This window comes from Bos taurus, chromosome 3 (genome assembly GCF_002263795.3).
Source record: "Bos taurus isolate L1 Dominette 01449 registration number 42190680 breed Hereford chromosome 3, ARS-UCD2.0, whole genome shotgun sequence".
Taxonomy (NCBI): domain Eukaryota; kingdom Metazoa; phylum Chordata; class Mammalia; order Artiodactyla; family Bovidae; genus Bos; species Bos taurus.
The window spans coordinates 2033988-2050718 of NC_037330.1; the positions used below are offsets into that span (position 1 = coordinate 2033988).

General features: G+C 40.9%; 1 protein-coding gene across 1 annotated transcript; it reads left to right on the plus strand.

Moving 5' to 3' along the window:
* The first annotated feature begins 310 nt into the window (after positions 1-310).
* Positions 311-16076, plus strand: TADA1 (transcriptional adaptor 1). The gene is made up of 8 exons (NM_001101106.1): positions 311-490; positions 5621-5712; positions 5961-6026; positions 9212-9309; positions 10815-11024; positions 12257-12408; positions 14157-14319; positions 14758-16076. The coding sequence occupies exons 1-8, from the start codon at positions 417-419 to the stop codon at positions 14908-14910; spliced, it is 1008 nt and encodes a 335-aa protein (NP_001094576.1). The 5' UTR covers positions 311-416; the 3' UTR covers positions 14911-16076.
* Positions 16077-16731: the final 655 nt, after the last annotated feature.

A 16731-nucleotide genomic window follows, 5' to 3' on the forward strand; every position in this document is an offset into this window, starting at 1 on the left:
GAAAGAGAATAAAATCAACATCATTTACCTTTTCACTTGGAGGAAGGAGATACTCATGCAGGTAAAAAGAGCGAATTAGACACTCCAGCAGCGCTAAGACTGAGGGCCCAGGAGGCGCCAGCCCTGAAGGCGGCGCTGCAGCCCGGCGGCGGCGGCACGGTTGAGCGCGAGGAGGCGGGGCATGCGACGCGAGGGGCGGGGGCTGGAGGACCGCGGAAACGCCGAGTTCGGCTCAGCGCTTTCCCTTCAGAAAGGCGGGCGGAGCTGAAAACCGAACACCCGTCTTCCGAGCTCCTGGGGGCGGGGCAGGCGGGAGCAGACGGCGTCGCCGGAGCCCAAGCCTTCGTGGGGTTGTTTTTTCGGTTGCTGGTCGCTGTGGCCGAGAGGTCTGAGGTCGGGCTGATAAGGGGGGAGCAATGGCGACCTTTGTGAGCGAGCTGGAGGCGGCGAAGAAGAACTTGAGCGAGGCCCTGGGGGACAACGTGAAACAGTAAGAACTCCCCAGACGCAGCCTCCGCATCTCTGCGCGGGCGCTCCCCCGGCCTCTGGCTGCCCACCCATCGTGGAGTGGCTCCACGCGGCCGCTGGGCCTGTGCGCCCCTCGCGCCGTGGGCTGTGGCGCCTGTGGGTTTTTCCGGCGGGGGCCGGCGGGCAGCCCCGACGCACCCGGCTGGAGGGGCCGCCCTCCCCGGTTTGCTCGGGACCCGCGCGGGCGCCTTCCCCCGAGGCTCTGCCCTGGGTGGGGCGAGCAAGGCGTACTCCACGCCTTCACGCCCAGGGGCCTGTTGGGCGGGTGCGGCAAGGGCGCGGGAGTGCGGGACGCGCGTCGCTGAGCAGCGGCCTAGTCCGAGCCGGCACGTCTCTAGGCGGCCCGCTCGCTGAGGGCTTCGTGGAGGCGGAGGCTTATTGAGCTCAGGTGTTGTGCAGGAACTGTGGGTAAGACACAGAAAGCCATTTCGGAAGGCAGACAGACGCTCCGGTGAAATAGTCACTGAACACTGCTGCAATTACAGTGGTTATTGCAGTAGCGAACCTTTAAAGCGCTCTAGATGTACTATCTCATCTAATCCTCGCAACAGAGATTTGAGGTAGGTACAGTTATCAATCCCGTTTGATGGATGAGAGGACAGAGATCTTAACTCTTCAAAAGTCATGGCAGTATTGGGGCCCTCGTGTCTAATTTCTCGCTCAGAAACCTTACCGGGGGGTTGCAAAGGATCCCAGAAGCTCCCAAAGACTTTCACCCAGGTTATAGCAGGGGACCGAGTACATAGTCGGGTCAGAATCGCTGAAATGGCTGAGTGTAAAATCAGTAATTCAGACAAAGCCAAAGTCATAGAAGGAACCCTCCGAAGTACAAGGACAAATTTGGAAATTTTCAAAACAGTGTGATTGCATTTTTATTTTTCTAAAATATTAGAAGCCAATTTTAAAGGTTTAAGATTATAATGCCTGTGTTGCTGCTGGATGATTTTTGTGATATTCTGTACGTTTTACAGTACTCAGTAGGCACTTATTTTGAAATGTTTCTAGAGGTGCAGGGTGTTTGGGGGATACTTTCTTTTTCTCCACTCTTTCTCCTTCTCATCTTTTTATTTGTTTATTATAACTGAATTGAAGTTGCTTAACTTGGATGTCATACATGAGTTTTGGTTTTTCCTTCTTGTGAAATTTTGATGTGGCAGTCTACTTTGTGTCTTACCAAGATACACAGAATTCTCATGTAAGACTTCTTGGAACACCGATGGACTAAATGGAATAACTAAAAACAAAATATGATTTTTAAAGTTATTAGGAACAATAATAAATCAAACTAGAAACACTGGAATTAAATTTTAATAATCTGTTATTTGGGGCATAATTATTTAATTTTTCATAAACATTAATTGACTCCCAAAGATAAAATATTTTTACCTGAAGTTAGTTTAATGTGCATGTTGACGTTCTTTCTCTTTCCTTGCTTACTTAATTAAAAATCCTTAATTATTTTAATGAGTAAAATTTACTGTCATTAATTACTGTAGCTTATTTTTGTAATACTGACCGCTTAAATTTACACTTTTTAAGCACAATAGACTTGTCACTCTTATATTTATGATGCTTACAAATATTTGAAAGTGAATGTTTTCATGCTGCAGTAAACTTGGCTTGTGTGTATAATTGACTGATTAGATGCGATGATGCCCTCTGTGAAGCCACACTTCTCACATGGGTCACTAGAAATATTGAAATTAGTGTTTCCTATTTGGTCTTTAAAGATCAACGCTGGCTATCAGATGTTGGTCAAATATAGATGCCGAAGCTAAATTTGGTGCATCTGTAGCTGAATCTCCATTAAGAATGCAATCAAAATATACCTTTGTGCTAGGAAGAGTTAGTGGTACAGTGTTGTTCTCTATTAATGTTTTCCATTGTCTTTTTTTCCTTCTGCTCCTTAAAAAGTACTTCTTGGTTGAGCAGTCTGTCCTACAATATTTTCTCACACATCCTGCTTGAGTAGTTTGTCTTGGTTTGTACAGCCTGACCATTTAAATGTGGTTCTTGTTTGTAGATAAAAGATATCAGGTGTATAAGGATCTTAGGCATGAGTTGTTTCCTATTTATGCTGTTGTCCTAATGTCTTTCACGTCAGGTTGTCTGCCCATGTCAGCTTCTAGAAAGACATGAGCTTTGCTAGCTTACTCTGTATAGTACTTAGTTTAGTGTCGGGTTCAAATGAATGCTTTGTTTTTTGGATGATTTAGCCATATGTTGTTTAATCTTCCCCAGGTTTCTGCAGTGCTACCTAGTCCGATCCATTTATACTCATCACCCATTATCCTCACCTATATAGAGGCTGGCTTACTTTGTTTTCCTTATTTTTAAGGAAAACAATCAATTGTCCATGGCTACATAACAGGTTAATACAGGGACCAGGATTGGGAAGTGAATCTTCAACTTGATAGCCAGTGCTGGCTATTTGGGCTATAAAGTTTGAAAAGATAGATAGCATCAGGTTGGCAGAGTCTTGCCTTAGTTCACTTCAAATAGGAAGTATTTGAAAGTATCCTTTCTTGTAAAATAGGAACACAGGGTTTTTAAATAATGAAGTTTTTCTCATGTTACTCTCCTCTTTTGTTGTATAGAATGGGATAGGAAAAGACTTTTGCCTTTCTGTGGCACTTTATTTCACTTTTAAATTGTTCTTGTCTTTAAAAAGGCAGAGGAATCATGTGTTTGCTATTGGGAAGGTATTATTGACTAATGAATTTGACTCAGGTGAAATGTTGTGCCAGGTTCTAGAACTAAACTTGTTTTACTGTTGAGTGAAATGGGTCTTGGGAAAGTTTAGGGCTCCATTAAAGTTGTGAATTTTCTCTGGCGGGGTTGGGGCGGGGAGTACAGGAACTCAAACAATTACATGTATATAGTTAGCCAGACTTAAGCTGATCGGCGTATAGGACAGCAGGAGAAACTGCCGTGGGTATAATGATGGCAGTGAGAGCATTAAACCGTCTTGTTTAGGACTTTGTTGTTAGAAACTCAAATGAGCATTAGAAAGTAGCTAATCATGAATTCAAAGTTACTGTAAAACATGTACTAAGTAATTATTAGTCCTGTTTCATGAATGAGGAGTAGCTGTCTTAAGCATCAAAACAAGGGGTGTGGATGTGAAAAATCAAGTATTTTACTCCTATTTTTAATAATGTTGTTAAGGTATAAAAGATTGGATCCTTTTTTCCTACCAGTTAACTAGTAATTTTTATGATTAGTGGTTGGTTTTCACTTTTAAAAACTTACACTCCTCAATCTATAACACATAACAAACTTTAAAATATAAATCTTTCCTAAAATTGAGGTATAAATGACATACAGCTTTTCATTAGTTTCAGGGGTACAACATTAATGATTCAGTATTTGTATATATATTGCAGTGTGGCACCATAATAAGTCTAGTTCATGTCTCATCATATATAGTTAAAAAATTATTTTTTTCTTGTTGATGAGAACGTTTAATACATTATTGACTAGGGGGTTTTTGTAGAAACTAATACCTATGACCATCTATTTGTTATGTAAGTGAATATTGAAACACTCTGGTCAATAATATTCAGGTTAACAAAAGACTTATTAATACATTTTGGGCAGTAAGTTGTTAAGATCTACTCTCAGAAACTTTCAAATATGCAATATTTGACAACTTTAATAATATTTTAAAATAATTTTAAGTGTATTTTTCTGGGGAGTAGGTCCTTTGGAAAGGCAACAGCGAGGAAGGAAAGGTACAGCTATGGTTTTTAGCTGGTTGACTTACAGGTCAGATTCTGTGACTACCGCTCAGTCCCTTTTAGGGAGGACTTTCCTCTTCTGATGGTGTTCTGGCTCCTTAGTAGCTTAAACAACTAATTTATTTTCTCACCATTCCAGAGTCTAGAAGTCTGACATCAGGGTGTGAGCAGGGTTGTTATTTTCTGAGGCCTCTCCCATTGGCTGTTGCCTGCTGTCTCTTGTCTGTATCCTAATCCCTTCTTATAAGGACACCAGTCTCACTGCGTTAGGGCCTACTCTGATCACTTCAGTTCAGTTGCTTGGTCATGTCTGACCCTTTGTGACCCCATGGCTTCCCTGGCCCATCACCAACTCCCGAAGCTTACTCAAACTCATGTCCATTGAGTCGATGCCATCCAACCATTTGATCCTCTCTCGTCCCTTCTCCTCCTGCCTTCAATCTTTCCCAGCATCTGGGTCTTTTCCAATGAGTCAGTTCTTTGCATCAGGCTGCCAAAGTATTGGAGTTTCAGCTTCAGCATCAGTCCTTCCAGTGAATATTCAGGACTAATTTCCTTTAGGATGGACTGGTTGGATCTCCTTGCAGTCCAAGGGATTGTCATGGGTCTTCTCCAACACCACAGTTCAAAAGCATCAGTTCTTCGGCATTCAGCTTTCCTTATAGTCCAACTCTCACATCCATACATGACTGCTGGAAAAAGCATAGCCTTGACTAGACGGACCTTTGTTGGCAAAGTAACATCTCTGCTTTTTAATGTGCTGTCTAGGTTGGTCATAGCTTTTCTACCAAGGAGCAAGTGTCTTTTAATTTCATGGCTGCAGTCACTATCTGCAGTGACTTTGAAGCCCAAAACAATAAAGTCTGTCACTGTTTCCAATGTTTCCCCATCTGTTTGCCATGAAGTGATGGGACCAGATACCATGATCTTAGTTTCCTGAATGTTGAGCTTTAAGCCAACTTTTTCACTCTCCTCTTTAACTTTCATCAAGAGGTTCTTTAGTTCTTCACTTTCTGCCATAAGGGTGGTGTCATCTGCATATCTGAGGTTATTGATATTTCTCCCGGCAGTCTTGATTCCAGCTTGTGCGTCATCCAGTCCAGCGTTTCTCATGATGTACTCTGCATTTAAATTAAATAAGCATGTTACTTAATTACCGCTTTGAAGGCCCTGTCACGTTCTGTGATACTAGGGCTTAGGGATTCAACATATGAATTTGGGGGGAAACACAACTCAGTCCATAACATTAGGGAATGCAAAATTTCCATCTTTCCCTGGGAGTTGAGGGAGATAAGGTGCACTTGGGGAAGAAGCAAAACCTGAGGTTCTTAATATTGCTTCTGCCTCTGCAGATACTGGGCTAACTTAAAGTTGTGGTTCAAGCAGAAGATCAGCAAAGAAGAGTTTGACCTTGAAGCTCATAGACTTCTCACACAGGATAATGGTAAAATAATCTGGGGACTTACTTTACTGTTCTGAAGTTTTCCCAGATCTGCAATAAATTAAGTTAAATTTTTGTTTGTTTGTTTTAGTAGTATATAAGGTCATTTAAATAATGTGGATATTTAAAAGTAAATGTAAAGAATGGCAGAGTAGGGGATATCCAAAGTCTTTAAAAACTAGACTAACACAGTGGTTTCCGTATGTTGTAAATGTCATGTGCTTGACTTGTGGCCATCTTCCCTCTTCCAGTCCACTCTCACAACGATTTCCTCCTGGCTATTCTCACGCGCTGTCAGATTTTGGTGTCTACACCAGGTAAGGGAGTGCAAGTAACCTCTAGGGATGTCAGTCAGCAGAGCCACAAACTCGGGCTTTTACTAGGCTCTCGCTGCCTCTAACAGACGTGTTTGCAAATGAAATGTTCTTTGAACTGCTTAGAAGACACATTTTATTATAAAGTGCTGATTCTTTTATAGGACCTTTTTAAAGCAGGTAATTTCACTGTCTTTACATTGACTTTTGGGCTTTACTGGGTTTCAATTACTTAAGTAAACCAGAGGTGAGGAGGCGAGTAGTTAGTCAGGAGGAAGAAGCTGAGGAGAGTGAAGAGAGGGCATTTGGTGGTTAGAAGAGGTTTACCAGGGATGTATGGAGGATAAACCACAGCATGTGTTGAGAACTTGGGTTTTCCTGTTCTTAATTCAGTGAGATATTAGCACCTGGAAGGTTAAGTGCTTCAGCCTGTGTTTGGCGAACTCTTGGTGGAGAACAAAGGTGGTGAATAGCAGCATGGTAGGGAGCACTCCAATGTTCTTGCCTGGAGAATCCCAGGGACAGCAGGGCCTGGTGGGCTGCCGTCTGTGGGGTCGCACAGAGTTGGACACGACTGAAGCGACTTAGCAGCAGCAGCAGGGACGTGCACGGAAGCCACGTCTGTCACATCAGCCTAAGAAGATGGATACAGACGATGATTTTTTGCCCCTAGTTTTTTGGAGGTTTAAGTGGTACAAGTCACCTCTTTCAATCTTATTTTAATCAGTTAGTCAAAACCAAATAAATACATTAAAAATTTGCCTCATGGTAAAGCTTATCCTGGGCTCTTGTATTTAAAGGTACTGTTGGTTTTTGTTGTTGCTTTTAAAGGGCCTGTGGTAATTCTGATGGTCATTTATTAAAAGCCCATGTTTATCTAGAGGAAGTGGAGTCACTCCTTTGTGTCCGACTCCTTGCGACCCCATGGACTGTAGTAGCCTACCAGGCTCCTCCGTCCGTGGGATTTTCCAGGCAAGACTACTAGAGTGGCTGCCATTTCCTTCTCCAGGGGTTCCCCCAACCCAGGGATCGAACCCAGGTCTCCTGCACTGCAGACAGGCACTTTACCATCTGAGCCACCAGGGACGCCCCTTTTATCTAGACACGGCTAGTATTTTGTATCATCTCCCTCTGCTAAGCTCTGTTGTAAGATGGAGAATTCAGATAAGATATACTAAAGGCCTATTCTTCACACTCAAGAGAAGTTACCCTTGCTGGGAAGAGTGGTAAAGAGCGTTTGTTTATGGAGACTGGTGTTAGAGCAGGGAGGCTGCTCTCCATCCCTCACCATACCGCTTCTGCACATTCTACACTGTGCCTGATGTTTTATTTAATTTAAATAGAAGTGGACTTTTGCCTGTTAGATCATAAACATAATCCACTTTATTGTTTAAAATTTAATTTGATCAGAAAAGCCAACATTTTGTGAGGATGGATCTTACTTTTTAGGTAGATATATTCTGAAGTGCCACACACCCAAAAGATTCAGTGGGATGATTGGAATTAAACACTTTGGTTGATAGGAGTCAGGAGACTTGGGTTCAAGTTTAAGTTTTGCCACTAGCTTAGGTGATATATTTAATTATTGAATGTTGTGAGCTTCTATGAGACTGTAATATCTACCCCACATGGTTATAAAAAAGCAGGTGAAAGAACATGTAAAATTTCTCTTAGAAATAAAAAATGCCAAAAGAATATACAGTGCTATTAATACAGGTGGCTGATTTTAATTAAAGCCTTTGATACTCTTGAATGTTTGTTGTTGGTTGTTTAAAAATAAATGAAGGTACATTGGAATTTAAGAGATTATTTCTCCATCAAACACCCAAAATATCTTTCCTTAAACTATTTGTTGGCAACAAAGAGATGATTTCTACTAAAAGTATAATATAGAAATATAATTTGTGTGTGTGTGTTAATAATTGTGGTCAAATTGCTTACTATTTCTCTAAGCCAGGCAAGAAAGATGGTTTTAATGATGTTATTTGTTGACTCCTAACAGCTGTATCCTAGACACTTTATGTGCATTGTCTTTTCTTGAAAGTATTCTTTGGGATATTTTTTTCAAGTGTATGTATAACTTTGATTTTTTTGTTTGTTTAGCTTGGTCTTTCTCACCATGTTACAGATTTCTATCAAATGTCTGATGATTTGTATTTAAGAATGAAGCATAAAACTGCCTGGAGATTGCCCTTTAGAGTGGCAGGAGGCCAGCATTACAGTGGGGCTGTGCTCGAGGGTGCCAGTACCCACACAAACACCTTAGTAAAGCCAAGAAGATTTGTTTCAACTGGAGAAGAGCTCTCCATCCTCCTGTTACATAGGCCTCCCTGTGCACAGGGGTGAGCGGGACTGGTTGCGTGGGGCCAGGAACAACTGTTCAGTGAACTCGGAAGGGCCTGCACTTGCTTTGGTGCTGTACCCGGGTTGTCTTGAAATTCTTAACTTTTGATCAGGGGACCCATCTTTTTTGTGTTGTACTGAGTTCAGTCCTGGATATGAGGGAAGGCATTTGTATGGGTGACTTTTCAATATAGATACTCCATTAATCTTGTTTTTAGCTGTACTATCCCTCCTGCTTTCCACTGGCCTCACCTACAAATTCAGATTCTTTATGGATGTCTACTAGTCAGGTTAACTTAGCTCCACCTATTTACCAAGCTTGCCCAGCTTAGGCCGTAGCTTCCACACGTCCACTTTGTGAGTTGGCTCCTTTTTAGCCTGTCCTTGGAATTTGGCGAGATCTCCTCTTGGTCTGCCACTCGTTGTCCTTTTAGTCTCTGTTGTGCACGTGCCATTTACGTTTCCCTACTGTTGTTTTAGCAGGGTCTTGGAAGAGAGAGGAGACAAATACACGTGCTCAGTTTGCTATCTTGAACTAGAAAATTCTGTCCTGCTTTTATAATATTACTGCTACTATTAAGCAAACAGGTACCCCATAGACAATTAAAAACGTCAAAAACAAATTTGTCTTCCTAAAAGAACAATTTTGGTTATAGCTAGGAAAAAAAAAAGATTTGAGAGAATTTGAAGTTTTTTTAGAGAAGCAGAAAGAGATCTGAATTTAAGCGTTTATTGTTTATTTTCATCATTTGAACATCTCATGCTTCTTTAACCCAAAGGGAAAACAAACTTAGCAGTTATCAGTTGTTCTTTTCTCTTATGATTGCTATTTTTCTGTCTCATAGAGGGTGCTGGATCTTTACCCTGGACAGGGGGTTCTGCAGCCAAACCTGGAAAACCAAAGGGAAAGAAAAAGCTTTCTTCTGTTCGTCAGAAATTTGATGTAGGTTGTTCTTCAGTAAATCTTGGTAATGACTGATTTAAGAACTGTTGTGACAGAACTGGCTTTAGTTTTTTAATGAATATTACAATTCTGGTAGGAAAGTTGAAAAAAGGTGAAGAGAAAAAGGTGTTATTTGGGGAGGAAAAGATGTTATTGAATTTGAAATTGGGACCCAATCTTTGAAACCCTCTTTACCAAAGTGTCTGAATTTTTATGCTTCTGGTTTGTTATTGCATAATTATTAATATGTTGTCATTTGTATATAAGGATTTTTCAGTGATTCAAGAACTATACCTGTGTTCTTTTTCCTCTAAAATATCTTTGGGAATGAATAATGTTGCTCAGATTGAAGACTTCTGTTCCAAGGGTCCAGGAGGCCTAAAGGCCTCCAGCAGGATCCTGGTGATGCCCTGGTAAACCTTGAGCCTTCTGGGGATCCTCAGAGAAATCTTGAAGGCATTGGACTATGAAATTTGTAAACATTTTAGAATAACTTGCTTTTTCAGTTTTATATCCAGGGAACAAAATTTCCCTATGCCTTTTATAGATTTGATTGAGTACTTTATTGATAAATATCAACAAACATTTATTTACTTCTACTTTTTCCTCCATGTTTTATATCAATAATATTCGATCTGGAGGGCAACAGCATCTCCAGAGAGGCATACTTGCTTTAAAAAAGCGTGTTTGATATGAGATAGTCTTATACTTGCTATAAGACTTATACTTATAGCATGAGTATATGCTATATACTTATGGAAATGGAAAAGCAAGTTGCTTTCATAATACAGACTTCAAACAGGACAAGCCATATTTGCTACAAAATCTTGTGAGCTGAACTTAAGCAAAAGCTACAGGGGCATATCTCCTGCTGATGATGGAGAATGTAAATGTGCTCTCAGCATCTCCCAGAGCAAGGCTGGGCTTTTATAAGTGGAAAAGATTGGGAAAGGCTATTTTTTAAAGAACTAATGACTGTCTTAAAAAGATTCTGTGTTGAGAATTGTTAGTGGAATATAATGTAACTGAAGAGTTATACTACCCTACATTATCTTGGAATATTTGTTATTAGATCTGTTATGTTGGTAACAGAAATTACCAGTTTTCTGAAACATTCACCGTATATTTCTGCGTTCAGAATCTGCTTACTTACAAGTGTACTTAAAATGTTTTGACTTGTTTGAAAATAGTTTTATATATTCTCCTTCTCCCCATTTGTTGTTTTTAGCACAGAGCCGTATATTCTGTGATTACTAAGGAATTAATTAAATAGAATAAACTACTGTGCATACTGCTGCTATTCCCCTTAACTCATGTCTTCATTATTGATATGTAATGGTTGTGAATCTGTGATTATTTGTGCATGAATTACCTTTTTTTAACTCTTGTGGTTTAGTTTTGATGGCATTAATTTGTAGGATCTCAGGTCCAATTCATTGGTTACTTTTGTTTGTGTCTTATTACTTGCCATGTAATGAATAATTTTGAAGTTTTCTTACCTATAGCATAGATTCCAGCCTCAGAATCCCCTCTCAGGAGCCCAGCAGTTTGTGGCAAAGGATCCCCAGGATGATGATGACTTGAAACTTTGTTCCCACACAATGATGCTTCCTACTCGGGGTCAGCTTGAAGGGAGGATGATAGTGACTGCTTACGAACACGGGCTGGACAACGTCACTGAAGAAGCTGTCTCAGCTGTGGTCTACGCGGTGGAGGTTGGTTTGCTAGTGTCACAAAAACACTCCTATAGATTGAATGTGACAGGCTTGTGTGTGTTATTCAGAGTTCGTACTGCAAGAAAAGAACTAAAATGGAACTCTGATTTCAGAATTGCCTTGCTGAAATTGTTTTCTCTTGAGGGGAGAAACATCACAATCCAAACAGTTGCCTTCAGTTAACAGACTAAGCTTTTCAAAAGGTTACTGGTGGCATAACACTTTTGATGTTTAACTTGATAACAAGGGGACAGTTTCTAAACAAAAAACAGATTGAGAATCCTAAAGATTAAAATCACTTGATTTTGCTGTGGCACAGCATTTGAAGAGCATTACTAGGCGTGGTGTCCAAACCGTGGGCGTCTGTCTCAGCACACGCTTTCATTCATTCATTTTACTCATTCAGTCACTAGATAAAACGCACACTGGGGTCTACAGTGCACAGGTGCTGACAGGGGACACTGGGTCTTTCCTTGCGATTCTCTGGGGCTCTGTTTCCTCACCTGTACCTCAGAGATTATGCTAGCTATCTCATGAAGTTTTAAGTTACAAGTGGTACCATGATGTCCTGACATGAGATGATCTTACTGGTATAATTGAAATACCATGCCCCCTGGCTTCGCTGTTAATAATGGTAGTCTGGGACTAGTCTGTCTCCGTTTTCACAGATAATCTCTAACCCTCTCTTAGGCTGTCACAAAGGTGAAGAGATGTTAAATACCTAATACCTATTTATTTCCTGTAATATCTGTCTTTTATGTGGCTTTTGAGAGAGCCAGGGTTCTATTCATGCAAGGATTTTAGTAGATTGGGTACTATAACATATATTTCTGATCTTAAAACATTTTGTACCATTTTCAAACAAGCTTCAAGGTAGTTTGCTACTTTAAAAAATTACTTGTTTTTGTACTTCTGTTTAAAGCTATCTAAAAATCATTTTTGAGAGAGAGGAGCCAATTTAGAGGTATAAGACTTTAATAAATTTCTGTAGAGCAAGCTCATCTTGAGTAGAACTAAATCAAAACAGTGCATCTCCCTTCACTCTTTGCTAGGCCTTCCCACTCTGGTATGGTCTGTGGCTTTTTAGTGAGCATTCATTTGGCTTCAGCACTTGCTTGCCATTCTCACGTCTCCATTCACTGCCAATAAACATTGTTTGGTTAATGGAAGTTTATGGTTTGCTTTTAAGAACAGTTCATGCTATTTTTCATTTTTTTTTCTTGTTTTTACAGAATCACCTTAAAGATATACTGTCATCAGTTGTGTCAAGAAGGAAAGCTTACCGGTTACGTGATGGTCATTTTAAATATGCCTTTGGTAGCAATGTGACCCCACAGCCATACCTGAAGAATAGTGTAGTAGCTTACAACAGCTTAATAGAAAGGTATATGAAGTTTCTTGTGATTTTTGCATCCATCCTTTCTAGTTGGTTATGCTACTCTTACATAATAGACCACTGTTAAATAATTGATTATTGAGTTTCTGTGAGTCTAGGGTAACTCTGAGAGCAGTACAGTTTTATTTTCTCAAGTTGCTTTCTTGCATAACTAGTGAATTCTTCTGGTACTCTGTAGATCAAAAGTAAAGTTGTAGAGTTTGGCTGCGGCGTGTGGTTTAATGCGAGTGGCCCCACTCTGAGGGCAGTGCATCTTGAAGGCTCCTGGGGCAGCACCTCTTGGTGGTGGGAGTGGGCCAGTTGTCACTCTGAAATGTGGCCTGTGGTTATTGTGTCAGGGTTGGGTTTCTTGATGGTGGGAGGAGCAGTGGTGGGTGTGTCTCCAGGTCCTTACCTGGCTTTTGTAGCTAGAGCTCAAGATCATGGCCTGGGCTGGGTGTCATCGGTTGCTCTTGGCACCCTCTTGGGCAGATCTGGTCTTTGAGCTCTGACCTCTGGAACCTCTCTGCACTGTGGGCTCCCAGGACCTCTGTGCTGTCCTGAAACATCCCTCTGAGATGACCTGGATTACCTTCCCTTTGTTGTCTCTCTTCAGGGAGAAGAGAGGTAGAAAAAAGTATTATTGGGAAGGCTGGCTGGAGTGGTGATGGGGAAGAAGTAACTGGCAAGGAAGGCTGGTGGCGTGATCGTGGTGGGATGTGTGGTGGGAGAGCTGAGCAGGGAGTCAGAGCAGACGGTGCTGACACCGTAGGGAGGGCCTGGTGCTGGTGCTTGTGTCATGGCTCTGCAGACCTCAACACAACTCACAAGGCTCATTTTGAAGAGCACTGGCTTAAATTGGGTTCACTATTTCAGACTGCCATAGGTGAAGATTTACTCGACCTCCTGCAAGCATATCTGTTGTTGATTATTTGTTCTCCTTTGTGGGTCATTCGTCTTTAGAGAAAAACAGCCCCTTGTGTTGGGTGAGTGCTGGAGCAGTGTCTGGGCCTGCCAGGCCTCCAGCCGCCCTCTCTCCCTGCCAGCCTGTCCCTAGAAGACTCCTGCCTCATTCTTGGCCACCTGTTTCTCCATCAGGGCTGCCTTTGTCTGGTGCCGAAACCCACGCTCACACTCTACTTGTGCTTTCCTCCGGGTTCCCTCCTCACTGTTTTACCTCCTGTGTGTTCTCCAGAATGGCATAGCTTGTCTCCTACTGTATTATGATACAAAAATCATGCTTGTCTTCCCAGTTATATCTGGGTTCTATTTGGGGAAGTTGGCAAAATTTGGGTGCATTTTCTCTACCTTCCAGGTTTGCCCGTTGCTGCTTTTGTGCCTTATCTTCTTTCCTTGCTTGTTATTTTTTGATCCTGTTGTCTTTAGTTTCCTCTCCAAGTCAGTTTGCAATTTCATTTTCCTTTAATTAGGGTCTATTATTTTTTCCACCTAGAAGCTCTTTAAGGGCAGGAGACAATTTTGACTCTGTATCCTGACTTAACAAATATTTTGACACTTGTGGAGGGAGGAGGGTAAATGCAGTTGTACTGCATTTTATTTCCAGCCCAAGAGATGGGCTGCCTTTAAAAATGAAAATTGTAGGTTATTCATGTATACACTGGCTGAAAAATAATTGGATTTCTGATTCATTTTGAGATACATTTTATAAGAAGTTTTCTAGCAGACCGTCCCTACTCTGGTTGTTCAGTGGTTTCCCTCTTTCTTACTGGAATGTTTCTGGAACGTTTTGTTTTCAGCCCTCCAGCCCTCTCTGCTCCTTTTGCTGGTCAGAACCCAGCGTCCCACCCGCCCCCTGACGATGCTGAGCAGCAGGCTGCACTCCTGCTGGCGTGCTCGGGGGACACACTGCCCGCGTCTCTGCCTCCAGTGAACATGTACGACCTTTTTGAAGCTTTGCAGGTAACTCTTGGCACCTTAAGGTTTATCTAGATTTATGGATAGGTTCAAAGTTTCTTCAAGTCTACAAAGATATTCACTAGCTTTTCCATTTCCTGACTTTTGTTTTTCAGTTTTTATTGTTTGTTACTAAAGCCATTAATACTAGCCTTATTTTCAAATCCTGCTCTCAGGAATCCTTCCTAACTTACCTCCCCCATTCCTCACCTTTCCAGTGAAAGGAAAAAACAAACAAACAAACTCTTTGTTCCCTTGTTTTTCCTTCAGAGCTTTGTTATTTTGTTACCCGTTTTGGGTTTTATTAAGTTCTGGCTCAAAACTTAACAGGCTTGTGTCTTTTTTGTGAGTGTTTTGTTGATATAAACCTTACTTTCATTTTCTGTGTTGGAAAAATAAGTATATTGAAGTATAATTGGAGACATGCTGATGTTTTTATCCCAGGTACACAGGGAAGTCATTCCTACCCATACCGTATATGCTCTCAACATTGAAAGGATCATTATGAAACTCTGGCATCCAAATCATGAAGAGCTGCAGCAAGACAAAGTCCATCGCCAGCGCTTGGCAGCCAAGGAGGGGCTTTTATTCTGCTGAATTAGGATTTGACGGTGTGGGACCCTCAGCAAACTCATTGATTATTGAACTGAATGTTTGGGGGTTCACATTTCAAGACTTAAGTGTATAGTGTAAATATAATCTTTCCTATGGAAACGAGACAGTACATTTTGTGTTGCTACTGTGACACCATTAATATAAATCTGATTTTAATAATGACCCGTATCTCTCTTGTGTATGTTTGTGTGTTCCCAGTTATGGGACTAGGCACTGAGAAAGTTCTGTGCCTGGAATAGCGATGTTTGGGCATCTGAGCCCTAGTATCCTATGGTCTTCATGTGAGGTAGGTGACATTCTAGAACAAAGAAGCTGTTACAACTTTGTCTCCACAATCAGGAGGCTGTCTGTCTGTTCAGAGACATCACATATTCTGTATCTGGCAAGTCTAAAATTTCTGCTTTTCTCCTGAAGAACTGTTTTTTTTTTAACTGCTTTTAACAAAGTGTTAAAAATTGGTTATCTTTGTTAGTAGTCAGTTTAATATACTTCTTTTGTGTGACCAGTTTTAACAGATATAGTTGCCTATTACAATTTCATAGAAAATAAGACTTAGAAATGCTATGCTGTTTGAGAAGATAAAGTCTTTTCTTTAAAAACTTTAAAAAAAAAGAAATCACAATAATCTCTTAGGATGTAATTAACCTTATAAAATATCTTCTCATAATTCCTTTCTTTTAGAGTTGTTAGGCCCAAAGACTTTGATTGGTAGGTTCATCTATTCATTATTCCTGTAGACTGTTTTAAGAAGTGCAAGTAAACATACTGGATTTATACTGGGTTAATTCTCCTGTTCTTGTGAAATATCCTTCCAAATGGCAGTGTTACTACCAAGTTTGTTTCTTAAAAGATATGTTGCTTTTTTATTCAAGAGATGTTATAGGTAGATACACTAGAATGTACAGATGGGTTTAAGTAGGTCTAAATAATATATGTATAGATAAGTATGTGTGGTTCAACATCTGGATCTGTGTATTTGTTTTTGTACTTTAAATGTGACAAATCTTTTGGGAGAAAACTTTTTTATTAAAGTAAACATAAGGAATACTGCCTTCAGAAATATGAAGAACCTTGCTTTATGGGATCTTAGCAGAAACTTTTCAAAAGAATGTATCAGATAAGAAAGATAAAAAACAAGTTCCAATTAAGGTGTGTCATCACTTCCTTTTGTGATACATGCTGCTGCTAAGTCGCTTCAGTCGTGTCTGACTCTGTGCGACCCCAGAGACGGAAGCCCACCAGGCTCCCCCGTCCCTGGGATTCTCCAGGCAAGAACACTGGAGCGGGTTGCCATTTCCTTCTCCAATGCATGAAAGTGAAAAGTGAAGTCGCTGAGTCGTGTCTGACTCCTAGCGACCCCATGGACTGCAACCCACCAGGCTCCTCCTTCCATGGGATTTTCCAGGCAAGAGTACTGGAGTGGGGTGCCATTGCCTTCTCTGTTTGTGATATATAGATTAAGACAAAAAATAAATAAATAGCTTAGTTTCAGTTCTTGGCACAACTCTGAAAAGTCATTTAAAGTTTTAGATAACTCAAGAATTTTTAGGATTTCTAAGAATTTGAACTGATATCTGTGTGTAGTGGATCTATATTCTATCTTGAGCCTCAATGCTAAGTATGTATTATATTTCATGTGTTCCATAGATGCAGAGACACCTAGACCTCTTGAACATGCCCTGCTGCTCATTATAAGGGCAGGTTCCCATTGAAATCTGTATGGCAATGGACCTCCAAAGAGAATTCCTCACTGCTCTACAGGACCTGGCCTAAGTCCCTACTCATCTATTCTGGTGGGACCAT